At 35.7% G+C, this 16,683-nt stretch overlaps 1 protein-coding gene across 1 annotated transcript in view; it reads right to left on the bottom strand.

The window, feature by feature from the left end:
• The window catches only part of LOC118742146 (E3 ubiquitin-protein ligase TRIM9-like), a 69,890-nt gene that overhangs the window by 25,088 nt on the left and 28,119 nt on the right, over positions 1-16,683 (bottom strand). Inside the window, exons 5-9 of the mRNA XM_036474107.1 lie at positions 15,739-15,898; positions 12,690-13,094; positions 8,302-8,441; positions 7,061-7,199; positions 3,666-3,899 (exon numbers count right to left, since the gene is read on the bottom strand). Coding sequence (XP_036330000.1) covers positions 3,666-3,899; positions 7,061-7,199; positions 8,302-8,441; positions 12,690-13,094; positions 15,739-15,898 — 1,078 coding nt within the window. The remainder of the gene's footprint in view (positions 1-3,665; positions 3,900-7,060; positions 7,200-8,301; positions 8,442-12,689; positions 13,095-15,738; positions 15,899-16,683) is intronic.

A 16,683-nucleotide genomic window follows, 5' to 3' on the forward strand; every position in this document is an offset into this window, starting at 1 on the left:
AATAATACCACTTCACAAAAACGGCAGCAGGTCGTCTATAGAAAACTATCGAGGCATAGCGAAACTCTCCGCTATCCCCAAATTATTCGAAGCAATTATTGTTAACCAGCTGACATATTCTATATCTTCTTCAATTACACAATCTCAACACGGGTTTTCTAAAGGAAAATCTACTATGACTAATTTATTGGAGTTTACAACTCATGTCTCAAACGGTTTTAGAGAAAATGCTCATACCGACGTAATTTACACCGATTTCAGTAAAGCTTTTGACAAAGTATGTCACTCGTTACTCATCCGTAAACTCGACCTAATCGGCTTTCAGCCCAGTCTTCTTCAATGGATCTCATCTTACCTCTCTGATAGAACACAAAGAGTTATTGTTAATAATTGTTCTTCCAACATCATTAAAGTTTCTTCAGGAGTTCCTCAGGGAAGCCACCTTGGTCCGATTCTGTTCCTGATATTCATTAATGATATTTCTTCTATAATAAAACATTCAAAAATTTTAATGTATGCCGATGATGTGAAACTTTTTAAAACATTGTCCTCTATCGAAGAAAGGTCTTTGTTACAAGCGGATCTGAACAACGTGGTTAGTTGGTGTAATACAAACTATATGCCACTAAACCTTCAAAAATGTAAAGTTATGTGTTTCTCTCGGAGGGCTGTTCAACCAGCTGTTTATTCAATATCAAATTATAATCTGGAGCAGGTATCCAATTTTGTCGATCTTGGTATCACAAATGGTCAAAAGAGTTCAAAGATCCTTATGTTACAAAAGCTCTTTTTACCAGTTTAGTTAGACCTATACTAGAATACGGATCTATTGTTTGGAATCCCCGCTACCAAGTTCATTCAGAAAGGATTGAATCAATTCAAAAACAATTCTTGCTTTTTGCATTGCGTAATTTTAACTGGGATTCAGATTACAATCTCCCCCCTTACACAAGTCATCTAAAGCTCATAAATTTGCCTACACTCGCAAGTCGTAGAGAAATGCTGGATATAATATTTATCGTAAAATTAATGACAGGCTTGATTAAGAGCCCGGCCCTCCTGGCTGAGGTAAATTTTAATGTTCCTTCTCGAATGTCAAGACACTTTCGACCTCTATTTTTAAAGCCATGCAAAACTAATTTTGAACTAAACGAATCATTCCGTGGTTTATGTCAAGATTTTAACTGTCATTTCAGCACGTTTGACGTATCGGACTCGATTTTTACTATAAAGAAAACTATTATTTCCACTCTCAATAATTGAAATACTATCTTTAGCATATCCAATCAGCTGATGAATTTGATTCTGTAGCTGAATAGTTTTAGATCTCGACACTTAACAAACTCCTGTTTCCACTACTCGGCACGAAAAAACTAAAAAAAAAAAAACAAAAAAAAAGGTTCCGTACGTCATGCGGACTGCGCCCCTCGTGTCGGTTGGGCGGGAATGGAGGGTAAAAAGCCGTTGGGATTAATTAATTAATTATAATTATAATTATATTTTTGAAAAAAGGGAGCGTGAAATTTACGTCAATCTCTGTAAGAAGTTTTACAGAAATTCCCATTCTAGTTTTTATCGCATAACTGTCATAAAACTTATGCGGAAAATGTATATACATACATACATACATTTAGTAATTTATTCACCAGTACCAAGTACAGATAATTGCGAATAGCAAAACGTAAAAACATTTTTTTAAACTACATAAAAAATTTTGTTCATTCAATTAAATTGCAAAATGTTTACAAATTACCCAATAAACATTGTAGAGAAAATTATCTTCGCTATCCAATGACGTATGACGTTCATAACCCGAAAAACCAAAAACTCAACAAAACCGGTTTTGAAGTTTTCAATTTACTTCCATACATACATATGTGTACTCCAATAGAGAAAAATTAATACATATTTGTTCTAGAGAGCTACTGATAATTGGTACAGCTACGAAATTTTTACGCAACATAGAAGAAAAGGTTAGCAATCTTTTGCCTCACCATCGATAATGACTGAGGTAAGTAAGAGTGTGGCCTTCGACTTGATAACTTGGCCATTATCCAGTATAACGGAGCCGGCGTTGTCCAATGCATTCTACCTTCGTTGTAAATTTGAAATTCGGCCCATTCTCGAAGAAGATTTTGGGAAAGAGAGCTTATCTTTCCCTTAGAGAATGAGCATCACCACATTTGTTTTCTACATTTGCATTTAATTTTTAAGTAAAGTAGTTTATAATTTCAAAGTAATTTATAAATTAAAAACTTCAAATACACTTTTTGCTATAAACTTTTATTTTAAACTTGTAGAAGTAAACTTGTTGCAGGTTTATTTCGATTAACTCCTTTAGAAATGCATTTAGATCAGATTTCAACTACGAACCAACCAAATGAACCAAATAAAAGCTGGGACGCAGCATTTTAGCAAGTTTTGGCTTTTTTCATTAGTTTATGCAATATTTATTATTTTTTTATGTAAGTTTATGTAGTATAGCTCATTACTTAACAAACACGATAGAAATCCAAATTTCAGACTTTGTGCAAAAATTATTAAAACTTCTTCATTGGCCAAAATTTCTAACTCCTTAATCAGCAAATTGGAAAAGTTTGGTGTCCAGTTTTGTAGCCCATTAAATTATAGAAAATGAAGTGCAAATTTCGAGGAGTTAGGACTTACCGTTGATTTTTGCCAATTTTTTTTATTGACGGTGTTCCGCATCTTTTTAGGTGACCTAGTTTTTAATCTTAAAAGTTGGGCTCTGCACCTCATGCAAATGCATGTTTTTATTAGACATCTTCAAATGCAAATGGTTAAGTTATCTTTGGGAATCATGAAATTTCCTTTAAAATGGCATTTAATCGTTGATCCATGGTTTTGCATATTTTGCAAAAAAAGTGCCTGTCTTTGCATATTTATTGCGCATATATATATTTTACAATAAATGAATATAGATTTTGCATATTTTTGGCTTTTTTGATTTACGACCATTTGAATTTAGTGCGAAATATCTTGACAAAAAAATTACCTATAAGTTTTTCCCAAATATTCATCTGCATATCTTCTCTGATAGCCAAGCGGCCATTAAGGCACTCTCTTCTATCTCTGTTTGATCTCAACTGGTGGAGGATTGTAGGAGAGAGCTGGCCCATAACTTTGATCAATACGAAATTACCCTGATATGGGACATTTACGGAAATGAGGCAGCGGACGAAAAAAGGTTAGTTTATTAATTTCAATTTCCCCGAAGTGCATTGCGCAGTCTGAAACTTCACAAAGCGTTTAGATAGCTTCTGCTCGATTAATTGTCATTTACCGTTTTTAATATATATCAGCGAACTTGTACCACGCGAACGAGTTATTGCTACTGAGTTGCATTGAAGAATCCGCCGGAAAAACTTGCAATAAAATGACAAACCAATTGCGCCACTGAAGCAAATCAAAAAGTTATGACCGCCCAGAGGCAACAAGTTGGAAATACTTGAGTAAACTTAACCCATCAGCGAGCGAGAGTGCATATTCGCGTACATAAGTAACGCTTAAGCCGGACAAGCTGCTCGCCTGCCACCGTGGCGCACTCTAACGCGTATTCACTTAAATGCGCTATTTTTTTTTTTATTATCCTTTCACATTTCAAAGTTTCAGATCCCCACTGCCAGCCAGCCACTTTCACTTACCTAACATTTTGTTGCGATTGACATCGATGCGCGCCACACCGAATGCCGGATCCGTGTCCATGGTGTACTTGTCGACGGTGAATTCCCAATAGTGGATGCCGCGCGAGAAGCCCACCGAACCCAAAGCGACGCGGTGCTCCCAACCCTCCACCGACACTGTGGCATTGTTGTTGCTGAAGACGAGGCCAGAGCCGGCGCCGCCGCTCAGAATCGGATCGAATGTGAACCAGGCAACTGTGGGGCGGAAAAAAAAGAAGAAAATGAAAAGGAAAGATAAAAAAAATGTGCACTAAACGAGTGTGGAGAGTTTATAAATTGAAATTTTATTTTACAATAAATATACAATACAATTACAATAAAAATAATAATAATAATAACGACAATAGTGCGAATGCGAATGCGATACAGCGAATGCAACTGAGCACTTTGTTGTGAGAAAAAATTTAGCAAATTGATTTAACAAAAAAAAAAAAACAACAGAGAAAAATAAGCGTTAATAAAAGTGTGCATTTGCAACAGTTGTGTGGCAACTTTGAGTGCTGTCATCGCCATCATAATTCGCTGCGTATCTGCTGTAAAGCGCCTTGAAGTATGCTACAACTTTTGCACTTCCACTAAGAGCAGAATCCAATTCGCTGGCATATTTATTTGCGTACTCTTACGTTTTATTGTCGTTGCTCTACTTTCCTTTTATTTGAGTGGGCACTTTTTTGATTGCATTAACCATTAGCTTTTGACGGCGTTCGCTTGTTGCATTATTGAGGATTTATTAGTTGCCACAAATTGTAGCAATTGTCAACTTATTGCTCACTTACGAGTATTGTGGGCTTTTTTTATTGGCAGCAAAGAAAGTTAGCTATTGCCAATTGTGGGGAGGATTATGCTGAGATTTATTGAATTGTTAAATAGTTTAGTGCCCAAGTTAATATAAAAGTTTGAACGCGGATGAGGATAAGAGCTCAACGGAGCAACAAGTGACGTATGTACGTAAATGGGTGGGTGTGAAAAGGGTGATGAAAATAGCACCAATACTATGAGAGAAAATTTTAAAAGTTTCTTGAGTTTAATGAAGTGAAGAGTTGTTACATTTTTCGACAAAAAAAAGTGCTTTTGGTCGGAAATGGTGACACACTTATTTATCTTAGACAACGCATATTGTTCAGTTTTGCATAAAAGACGATATTCCATTTTTTTTTTGCATTTGGTGGCACACTAGGTTTATTACTCTAGATTGGTTCGTTTTGGCACAAAGAACATTTCCACCGTTTAATGTTGATATCTTGAAGTATCTCGAATTTTTAAAATAAAAAAAAAAAATCGTTACATTTCAAAAATTACAAAATGTAAGTTCCAGCCAAAGTTCAATTAAGTTATGTGTAACTCCTGGAACGGGTTGAGCAAACTTAAGACATGTATTGGTCTTAAGACACATAGAGAGTAGACCACACGTTACGTTATCCTCTGTTGCTCGCATCCAGCAACGACCCCTGACTCAACGTTCACGCGAAATGTACTTAGTCTGATCAATGCGTCCGTTGTATATATACATATATATATTTTTTTCATTAATACTGTTACTTTGGTCGGCTTGATGCTTCACACCTGGCAATCAAATTTCGGAAGGGTACTACAAACCGCATGTTACCATCAAGGCGAGGTTAATCCAAGGGACTTAATTTTTGCTATTTGGCAATTCTCGAATAAGGTCAAAGGGCGCATCACCGGAACGCTAAGAAAACTGCTAAAGCCATTGCACCACTCGCTATCAACAGTGCCGATATTCGAGTGCTCAACGGAAAGGCTAAGGCGTTCAATTGGCACGGACGAACTAAACAGGCTGAAGCTAAAGTGTCCGGGAACAGTGGAAGTAAATTACTTTCATTGAGGTCATTATCTGCCAACCTAGGGAAGTCACGTCGCCCGATATCTATCTCTTTGCCAGTAGTAAAGGCCGTTGAGTCCTTGTTTCTCTCATCGCCCATATACCAACTGAGCCCAACAGTACGCCAGGATGGATTCCGTAAAGCGCATTATACTACCACCGCAATTATCGGCCTTAACACGCAGATAAAGGATTTAAGGAGAAAAAGTAACAACAATAACGAAACTACTGACAGCCGCCGCATACCAATTAAACGTCCGAGCTAGCAACAACACAAAGTACTAAGGGGATATTCGTACATACATACATACACATGCATTCTAAAGCTACAACTGGTGGCTGGTGGGCTAAGAAGTTGATTGATCCCTGCGGTTAGCGTGAACATCAAAAGTGGCATAAGGTGTCAAGCGGTGCAACGGTATTTCATTTGTAAGGGTGTGGCAGTGAGGTGAGGTGGTGATATGCTCATTTGTAGCAAAAATATCTGCCAGTTGAACTTATTGTTGAAGTAAGAGCAAAAGCAGAATGTTTGATCCCCACCACAACAACCACAATACCACTTAAGCACCTGCCAACTATACATATTTACATAGATACATATGTATATTACGCTTAACTTTTCATGCATAGACTCCCTATTTTCACGCCATTTTCACTCTACGCGCCTACCAGAGGAAAATTGCACGTAAACACCGTTACAAATTTATTCATATCATACTCTACAAGTTGTTGTTGTAGATTTTGTTTTTTTTTTTTTATATAAAAGAGGTCAATGGTTGCTTTGCATGCAAACTTGTCAGTCACTTGCGAGAAGTAAGCGAAAATACACCTGGAAAATACTTGACAAGAAAAGTACTCGAATATACAAAAGAATTATGAATTGAAATGTTTCCACGCAATACCGAAGGGGAGCGGCAAGCTCGAAAACGATAATAGTACAAGATGAGCTGAATACCACTTCATTTTATTCATTTATTGCGTAGCAACACCATTACCACTTTCCCACTTTCATTGCCTTCCACACTAATAGGCAGTGTCTAATGTTTAACATCACTTTTACAGCAAACTTAAGTCTTCTTAGAATCCCTTGCACTGACACTCACACCCCTCCTAGATACCTCACCTTCACCGTTGTCGTTTCTAAGCTACCGAGTAGCCGCAATGCCGCCGAACATTTCACCTGGCACTCCTGCCTGTCAACTACAATTCTAAGCACAAAATATTAGCAACCCTTTTTCCACTTTCGCACCCCAGTACTCTGCTTTTGCTGCATTCATTCGAGTCGAAATTTTAGAAGCTTAATTGAAATATTGAATTCTATAAGTAAACATGTAAGATTGATGCGCAAAGTAAAGCAACGCGTAAATAAGCGTTTCCCCATATTTGTACCGAAGCACCGTCTAAGGTGGTTGAGAACTCCCATTTCTTGTTGTCTTCTATTTAATTTACAAGTACATACATACATACATAGATATGCTACTTCAGTTGGCTGTTTTGTTTTTATTCACTATACCTTCCGCTGTTTGTAATCCAATGAGCTCCGAGTATTCACCCTCGCCGGCATTGTTGAAGGCCTTTACGCGCGCGTTGTACATTGAATTGAAGTGGAGACCGTCGACGGTGCAAATTGTTTCCTTGCCGCAATAGACCTCCTGAGGAGTGTAAAGCGAGAATATGAAAAATTAATAATTTGTACGTAAGCTGAAAATTTAAACACAACTAGGACTTGATTATACATAGAAGAATTATGGAGTGTCTTCATGAAATCGTGAGGGTACCAATTTCAGTAAAATTTCAAGAAATCTTATATACTTCTTTTTGGTTATTTGTGTTTCCGATAGGGTAGGAGTATGATGTATTGTGGAACGATTTTCCGTCATCCCTCTGAAGATGGCACAACGCCGAAACCGGTTTGTCTCCAAACCAAATTTGACAAGAGATGACGGAAAATCGTTCCACAATACATCAAATCTTATATACATACATATGTGTTTAAGTTCTCGGATTTCAATATCAATTTTCAAATTGCTTGGGTATCTTTTAGGCTGTGTGGTACGAATCAACATCGTCTCTGACTCCTATTGCCGTGGCTGGATTACGTGGTCGAATTACGTCAGCATTTTCTTTCCAACTGCCTTGCCTTCGTAAGACTAAAGCTTAGGTATTTCGACCAGTATTTTCTCAACACTACCAAGGAAATCTCGGGTGCGCATCAACTGCCTACAAAAATTCGCTTTGAGCGACCAGTGTCTTTCTTGCCTAACAACTTCATATGGATTTCCTTCAGTTACCGTTCTAGGAAAAATCTTTTCAGTGGCAATACGCTTGAGGTAACTCAAGTCATCAAAATATGACCGAAGATCAATTTTCATTTGACTTCGCTTGATAAACATAAATCTGAAATTCTTCGCCTGGAAGCGCCAAGTTTTTTTTAACTGAGCCTCTTTTTAGACGAGTTTTTATATATTATTTTATTTATTAGGCGAGTTGGGTTTAAAATACAAAAATAATATCGGAATTTAAATCCATATTGAAATTGGCCGGATGAAACTTTACAGCAACTTTAGGGCATATGGCTCGGTATTACAAGCTAAAATATCTACAAATTATTATGCATCTCGGGGTATAGTACCAGATACCAGGGAATGAGGTAACTTGCTTGTATGTTTTCTTAAATCCCCGTTTCAATCGAAATACATTTGTTTACGAATGCCGCGATTTGGTCCCTTCTTATAGCATAAATTCCGTACTCACCCTAAATTCGCCACCACTGCCATCGTCCAACTCCAATACATAACCATCGACGAAGGAATGAGCCGGTGCTTGCCACGCCACTGTAACTGAATTATTTTCCGCTGAGCAATCCTCTGGAACAATTGTTGGTGCTAAAGGTGCTGTGTGGTGGTAAAATGGAATAAAAGATTAATAGTTAATTTTATTATCACTGAATTTGCTTGTGAAGTATTTATGTAAAGTAACTTAAGAGTGTTTAGGAAAAAATTGCTTTAAGAAATTACGAAACAGTAAATAAGTAATAGCAACTAAACGAATAAGTAGCAACCAATATGCAAAACTAAACTCCCTTTCAAAGGAAACAATTAACTAACTAAAGTTATACTGAATTAAAAAAGGTTAACAAAAAATTGTTCCAACGAAAGTTAGTAAATGCAAACTGTTTAGTTTAGGTGAAGAAAAGTCAAAAGTGCGGTGGTGAGTAAAATCAGCGTAAAAAAAAATGTGTTGAGCTTAAAGGCGATCGCAGAAGAAGTTGTAATTTAAAATAAATAAATAACAAAAAGTGCAACACAAAAAAAACTTAAAACATCGCAGTGCACTATGGGAAAAATGTTTATATTTTTGGCATAAAGTTAAATTTTTTTTTTTTGAGTTGTATTTTAAATTTAACCTATTTCCTAAATCTGAATTAGTAAAAAACCTATTCAAATTAAATCCTGATGGCAACAGTTTTTCATTAGAGTGATTTCAAGGTCAGCTGATTGAAATTCACATTGTCTTAGAAGAATTTAGAGGAAATATTACTTCACTTTAAGTTTTTGTGGTTTGAAAAGTTTAACATTTAAAAAAAGTGTTATCATGGAAAACATTAGTCCAGATATGTAAAATTATGATTTGATGGCCTCTTAGTTATTATTGTGTTTTGTGTATTGTAATTGAACATAATAGAATAACTTTTAAAGGGCAAGCTAGTGCAAAGAGTTTCAAATGATAAGTTATTAACAAAAGTGTAGATTAATATATAACTAATCTTTCTTGAAAAAATTGCATTTCTTTAGAGATATGCGTATTAAGCCAGGCTTGCGCGGGAGCGAGAAATAAAACTTTTTACAGAGTGAAACTTAAGTACTTTGCAGTTAAAATGTAATCATATATGTTTCACTAAATAGATAATTCTTTTCAAAAGTCCAACGTTTGCGAAACGAATTTCAAGAGTGTAGCATCAAAAACAACGAAGTTTGTATAAGTTTGCCAGACCACTCGTAGGGCGGCTATATGATACAGTGCCTCGAATCGAACAAAATTTGGTAGGCCAGCTCAAAACTCTATAACACATATCTAAAACAAATTTTGGGCTGTTATCTTAATATTTAGACTTTATTCCGAAGAAAACAATTTCTTTGCCCATAGTGCAGTGGAGTAGTAAACAAAGTAGACTCAAATTTGTGTAACCAAATTTACATTTGACATTTTGTATCCTAGGCTGCGACCAATTGTCCCCTTCTGCAAACCATTGAAACCAGAAACAAGTCGAATGGACGTTTTTGCATTGCAAAAAAAAACATCAAAGAACTGATACACTGTGCATTGCATTCGATCATCTTAAAAAAAAAATGTAGCCGCCCAGCATTACACTTGGACTATTTGTATTACAAATCATCTATCGGCATTACAAAATTTTAGTTTTAAATCTATTTTTGGTTACCGTTACAAAACAACTATCCTTATGGTTGTATTTTTTGTGGACAATTGAGATGCGTCAAAAAAAGTAGCTCGAGGGAGAAAGCAGCGTGAGTAGTCAAAGAAGTGCCAAAGTGCAAGTTCATTTTAAAAAAAATGATTACTATTCTGACCTCCTTAGCTAAGTGCACTTTAGTTGCCTTTAAAGCCGCTGAATAATCCTGCTAGCTTTGCGTAGCCTACTAGTATATTTCTTGCACTAAGTACTCTCCATATTTGGGCGTTCTCTAGAGATGAAAAACTGTGGCACTGAACCGTACTCCGCTCATACTTCCAGCACAGAAAATGTGCATTTGTATGTTTTGTTAAATGTGGGTGAGTTCATAAATATTGCATACCCATGGAAATATGGACAAATGTATGTACATTAGGCAGCATCGCCAAAAAAAGTTGCGGTTTTTCCGCCGGAATTACAAAATCTATTATATTTTAAGACGTCCACCAAAATATTTCGGAAAAATATTAAGATTTAAGCGAGCTGGACGGATTTTTTATGAATAAAAATACTTTCTTAAAGAACTTTTTGAAAAAAGCCCCTCAGATGACAAAGCAGATTAGACTGAAAAAAATCTGCATAAAAATATTTAAAATTTGTTTCAACGGAATCGTAATAATGAGATTTTTGATGCTGTTTTTTTTTACATTTTCCAAAGATTGATTTACGAAAAACTTAAATAACTGGGCCAAAACTATTCTGATTTAGACTTAAGGGATCTCGGTGGAAAGGTATTTTCCCCACTATTTTTATTTATGTGCAAAAAAAAGTCATTCGTGTCCCAATTTTTTGTTTTTTCAATTACCAACACATCTTAAGACGTCTTAAAATATAATAGATTTTATAATTCCAATGGAAAAACAGTACCGTTTTTTTTTTTTTTGTATGGGGAGTGATGCAATCTAATGTACATACTGCACACGAATTTTTTCACTTGCTTAAATATTTTATGGCGCCGAAAGTTGTATAACTCATAACGTCAAATGACAGGTTGTGGGAAATTGCCAGCGAGTTGTCCCAACACAAATATATAACAAAATGAATGTTTACACACAGAAATTTGTGCACATGGCTTTGAGTTCATATGTAAAAAGTCATAAATTAAATTTGTCGCTGAAAAGTAGGTTAAACAACAAAATGAAATTGCGGTAAAAGTCAGTGAAAATGTGGTAACATTTAGTTATGTGAGGAAATAAGACATATAAAAGCAATTGAAAAGCGCTTCCTATGACAATTTGAATTATTTGGTATTTTATAAAATTTGCAACTACCGAAAAATTGTAAATATTTAATTTGTTTTTGGTTTCACGTTATAAAAACTACGAATTGGCAAGCTTTAAAAAGAATTAGCGGCATAAAATTAAATTATTTTCGCGCAGATTACTAATCAATGTGGTTTTGAAAAGAAAATGTGGTGATTTAATAAAAGGATTCGTTGGCGAAAAATTTGTTTTTCATTTAAAGATTTTCCGAGCGAATTAAACGCTTTGCATCGAAACTATAGCCTTGAAATAATATTTGTCAACAATTTAAAAATTAATTTAGAGAGACAAACCAAAAAAAGACTCATTCGCCTATGTACTACTTGTCGATTAGCTGTTTTCAATTCGCGATTTCTTTTCTTTATTAACGAGTAGTTCGTATGGCGAAACAAGAACAAGGTTGACGAGTAGAGGCGTGGCACAAGCGAGTACAGTTATGGCAGTCTAGCTCGTCTGTCATCTGCTTCGGATGTATGGCAAATGTTGTTCGATAATCTACTTGCTGCCTGGTATCATTACCGATATTGGGGTTGAAATCGGTCTTCGACATTTTTGACATTGTTGCATTTATCAATATTGAAATTTTTAATGATATTGCTATCGGTAATATCGATGTTAAAGTAAGTTTTATCGTTATTGATCACTTACAGATTGTTGCCGGTTTCGTAGTCTCTATATGGCTGATTCTCTACAAACTGTCATATAAACCATGATACAATTATTTAAAGGTAAAACCGCTCGCTCAATTCGTCGGCAATCATTTATTTTTTTTGAAGTTTGTCTACTTTATAAAATTATAAACCTGAGGCTTTCGATTTTATAATATTTCGATTTGAAACGGCCAAAAAGAGTAAATATGGGTACTATTTATTCGAAGATGTTAATCAGTTCTTGGGGAAATGCGAACTCAGAAAATACAATTTGATTATGTAATGTTGTCTTTTAGACCACAACGCATGGTTAAGTGAAGGGTTAGGCTGTTATATGATACGCCCTTTGAATTTTATGATAAATCCGAGATTACTATTATTTAAGAGGTGTTAATACAATTTCTTGTAATCAATGAAAAAAGTCGCACTAAGGGAAAATCTAAACGGTTGAGCGGAATGTGATAATGAATACAGAGAACAACAACAAAATACAATACAACAAATATTTAAAGGAAAACTAAACGATACCTAAATAAAGAAGACAAAAGCAACAAAAGCCAATACAGCAAAATACAGCAGAAAACACCGAGCCATAAATAAAACAAAGATTATCTAATTGTGAGTTAGATTTTAAGAAAATTCTTAAATTTTTTGTTAAAAGTCTAGACAAAAGCTCAAACTTAATAGAAAAGATCGAAATCAAAGAAAGCCAAAATATGTAGTTATGAATGTAAGCATGTGTGTGTGTGGTGCGTGTACTTTTTGTTGTTATCATCGTTGGATAGAGTGTCGACAATAATGTTAGTGATGGTAGTGATAACGTTGGTGACAGTGACGGTGATGAAGATGTCGATGTCGATGTTGTTGATGAGGTGGATGTAATGTTAATCTTGTTGGCATTGGTGTTGGTGGTGAAGGTTTTTTTGGTGGATGTGTTGATGGCATTATTGGTTAGGTTCATGAAGTTGGGTTTGTTGTGAAATCTGGACGAAATGGATTTTGGTAGTGTTGCGGTACGCATGAATTTTGTTGGCATGGTTGTTGTTATTGGAGTGTTTTCATTTGTGCTAGATGCAGTTGCTGTTGTTTCATTTGTTTTTAACGTTGTGGTTACGGGTAATAACATCTCACCTGCTGGTAATCTCTCTTCTCCATCTTTGACGGCTGTTTTTGGGCGCGTTTGAGGTTTTTCGAATTTCGTTTTTAATTATTTTTTTTTTAAATTTTGCGGTTGAATGCATGAATGGATGGGGTTGGTGCCACAATATGTCAAATGTACACATGAACACGTTTGTTTGTGTATGTGTGTGTGTATTGGGTATATTTTTATAGATGCACGTTGAAGTGATTATTTTTTTTGGATTGTCAGCGGTAAGTGATATGGGTACACACAAATATTTTTCCAAAATTCAATTCAAGCAGATGTTTCGATCAATCGATTGTTGTTGCGTCACATTTTGATGGGTTGGGTTGATGGTATTGAAGCATGGTTATTTTTATTTTTAATGTTTTTCAATATTGTGTGCAAGAGAAAGAGAGAGAGGGAGAGAGCAAAACAGACACAATTATGTAGATTAACTCATACATACATAAGCATACCTAATAAATGCTATGATGTTTATAAATATACCTACATACATAAATACATATCTACATCCATACATAATATAGCTTTACCTAAAATGTAGCTTCAATAAATTAAGAAACAATTAGTCTATTTTAATTACAAAGCGCCGCGCTGTAATACTTGCGCCCCAAAACAATTGCACTTCCTTCCAGTCGAGTGCCCTCCAGAAAATGTATCCAATTACAAAGTGTCTGCAGACACAAGCACACGTACATATGTATATAGATAAATATGTGCATACGCGTCAATTGGAAACAAACGCTTTCAAAACAATCAAAATATTTGCTGAAAAGTGTTAAGTGGCCGTGGTGATTTGTATTGCCACAGCTGCCACATGCAGCCACCGCCACAGCCTCCGCCTTCATCGCCCCAGCGGCGGCTCCAACTACCTCGAGTACGCCGCGCATGTGGCAATGTGTGACAGTTCTCTGTCGCTTAGGCCGAGGGGCACTTCAATGCCGCTTAGTGTGTGTGCGTGTGTGTGTGTGTGCCATTAAGCGTACTTGATGTTGTAATGCAGCTGGATTGCGCTCCAAAAATGTGCGTCAAATCACACGAAGGTACTTTCATTTGATTGTTTTATTTTTTTTTATTACGAATGGTGGCTTTGATTTACATGCAACATTTACATATGTATGCTTGCATCAAAGCGGCATGTATTGAATTGTGAGTAGTGTTTTGATTGTTGTTTGCCATTGGATTAAAAAATTACTAAATGCTTTTCGTAAATTCCACTTTATTATTTCCTGCGCTAAGTACTTTATCGGTTTCACCTTCATTACACTAAACTGCATTAAATAATAATTAGCATACAAATAATTATTGGCATAGCTTTCTTGCCAATTTATGGCCACGCTAATGAATCGGTTAAGATCGGTAATCATTTATAAGAGTAATTGGCTTCAAAATTGAATAAACGTTCGGTAAGGTGACTAGAACTGGAAAACTATCGATAGTGTTCCCACTAGATAGTCTCGATAGTTAAAGTTTTGCACAATCGATAGTATCGTATCGTTTTCAATGGGTAATACTTCCACACATTAATATGTATCTGAACGAAAAAGCTTTTACACCAATAAATTTAAAATTAGAATGATAGAGTAGTGGAAATACAGAAGAAACTATCATTAAGACTATCGATGACGGCTACAACTATCGATAGTACAACCTAAAAACGACACTATCGATAGTGACAATAAAAATTTCGATAGTTTTCCAGCTCTAGAGGTAACTCCAACTAATTCGGTTTAGGGGCCCACTGAAGTTAGTAGCGACTGTTAATACGTGGACGAGGCTGAATGCGGGCATCTGCAATGGAGTATGGATTCCTGTATGAATATGTATGTGAATTCGGCTAGGGAAAAGCCACGAAGAAATTACAACCAGTAATAAAGAGCAAAACAGCCTAGGATGATAACCCTTCACTGAGTTAACCACCCACGATGACGGAATTAAGACTATAATCTACGGATATTAAACTGAAATGTCCAGGACATCTTTAGAAATAGTGAATTTATCCAACTTCTGAATGTTCTCGAAAAATAAATGCCCGAAATTAGGTGTCCCCAAGTTGTTCCTGTTAGTGAGTAAGTAACTTCAGATACATCTGTTTCACTTGCGCGCACGCTCCAACGGAGTATGCGTATTCGGTTTCATAGTCGGAAAATTCCCAACCTGCCCCAGGGAAAACTCCGGAAAATAAAACAGCAAAATTTTACTCAGACACATTTCCGCACCTACGCTTCAGCCAACTAACATCAGACAATGGACACATTTTTTAATTTGAAAATTTATGTCTAAGCGAAACCGCCGATGATTTAGTTTGTTAGCAGTTGCTTTCGTTAATAGGATCGTGGTGCATTTTAAATGGCAAGACAATATTTTAGAGCTATTTATTTGGCAAACTACACCTATATAAGTTTAAATTGAAATTCACTGTAATTATTTGTTAAACAAATGCTTGTCAAATTTTTAGTCAATACTTTTAGCAGTTATGTAATACATATCAACGAATAAATACTTAGATACTTGTTATACCTAGTTACACGTACATATACATACGAGTAAGTACCATACATATATACAAACATACATACATACATATAATCAACTATCTATAGGTATTTATAAATATTCTTCTCTCCATAAAATCATTTATTTATTAGATAACATTTCGCTTACCTTTCATCTGCATAAAATTCAAATTATCTATGGCCCGCACCAGCGCAGCATCGTCGAGCGTCAAGTCGACAATTGGCGAAACACGTGGAGCGGCATTTGTCACCTCCTGATGCCAGGTCATGTCCGTATTGGCAACACGATTAATCAACATAGAGCCGACCTGTGGGAATGGTTTAGTGAAAGGTGAGGCAGAAAAGTAAGAGCACACCGACATATCCGTAATTAGAAATATGTAAACATAATTAAGGTGAAATTAGTCAAGAACGTAGAACTTATTCTTAAACGCTGTCTGTATACGGGGAATTTTGTCGATTACTGGAGCCCACAGTGTTGCCACTCATCAATGCTTTTTCATAAACTTACCTTTTCAATTACAATTATTCGTGCTATAATAGATTGTAGCTAAATATAAACTACTTATTTTTCAACAAAAAACCTTATTCGATAGTACATTTCAAATATTTTAAAAGCATTTTGACCAGGAACTTATATAACTTTTTTATCATCTGCAAAACTGACGAAGTGGCAACCATTTATAGAAGGAAGAAATCAGCTGACACGGAAAAATCTAAATTCTGCAGATTTCTACGCAACGGGCTACAACTCGAGAAAAATTCTGCGGTGTTGAGTTTTCATTTACATGGCGCTCTGGTAAGACAAATCGTGTCAGCTAACTCGGGTTTACGTACCGGTAGGTTTACGTTCTTGACTAATTTCACCTTTAAAAAAAAGGAGAGCACAATGTGAATGCGAAATAGAACGCGGAAGCCGATGGAGAATACTTGCGCCCAATGGCGCAGGCCTCGTTAATGTGAAAATTAAAAGATGTGCACATACATACATTCATAGAATATGAGAATTGGTGGTACATTAATGTGTCTCATAGTCCACGAAAAAAAAAATTATGATCTTTATAAAAATTTTAGTTTTTGTAAATTCACTAAA

The sequence above is a fragment of the Rhagoletis pomonella genome, unplaced genomic scaffold, assembly GCF_013731165.1.
Source record: "Rhagoletis pomonella isolate Grant_MI unplaced genomic scaffold, Rhpom_1.0 Rhpom_scaffold_00006, whole genome shotgun sequence".
NCBI lineage: Eukaryota > Metazoa > Arthropoda > Insecta > Diptera > Tephritidae > Rhagoletis > Rhagoletis pomonella.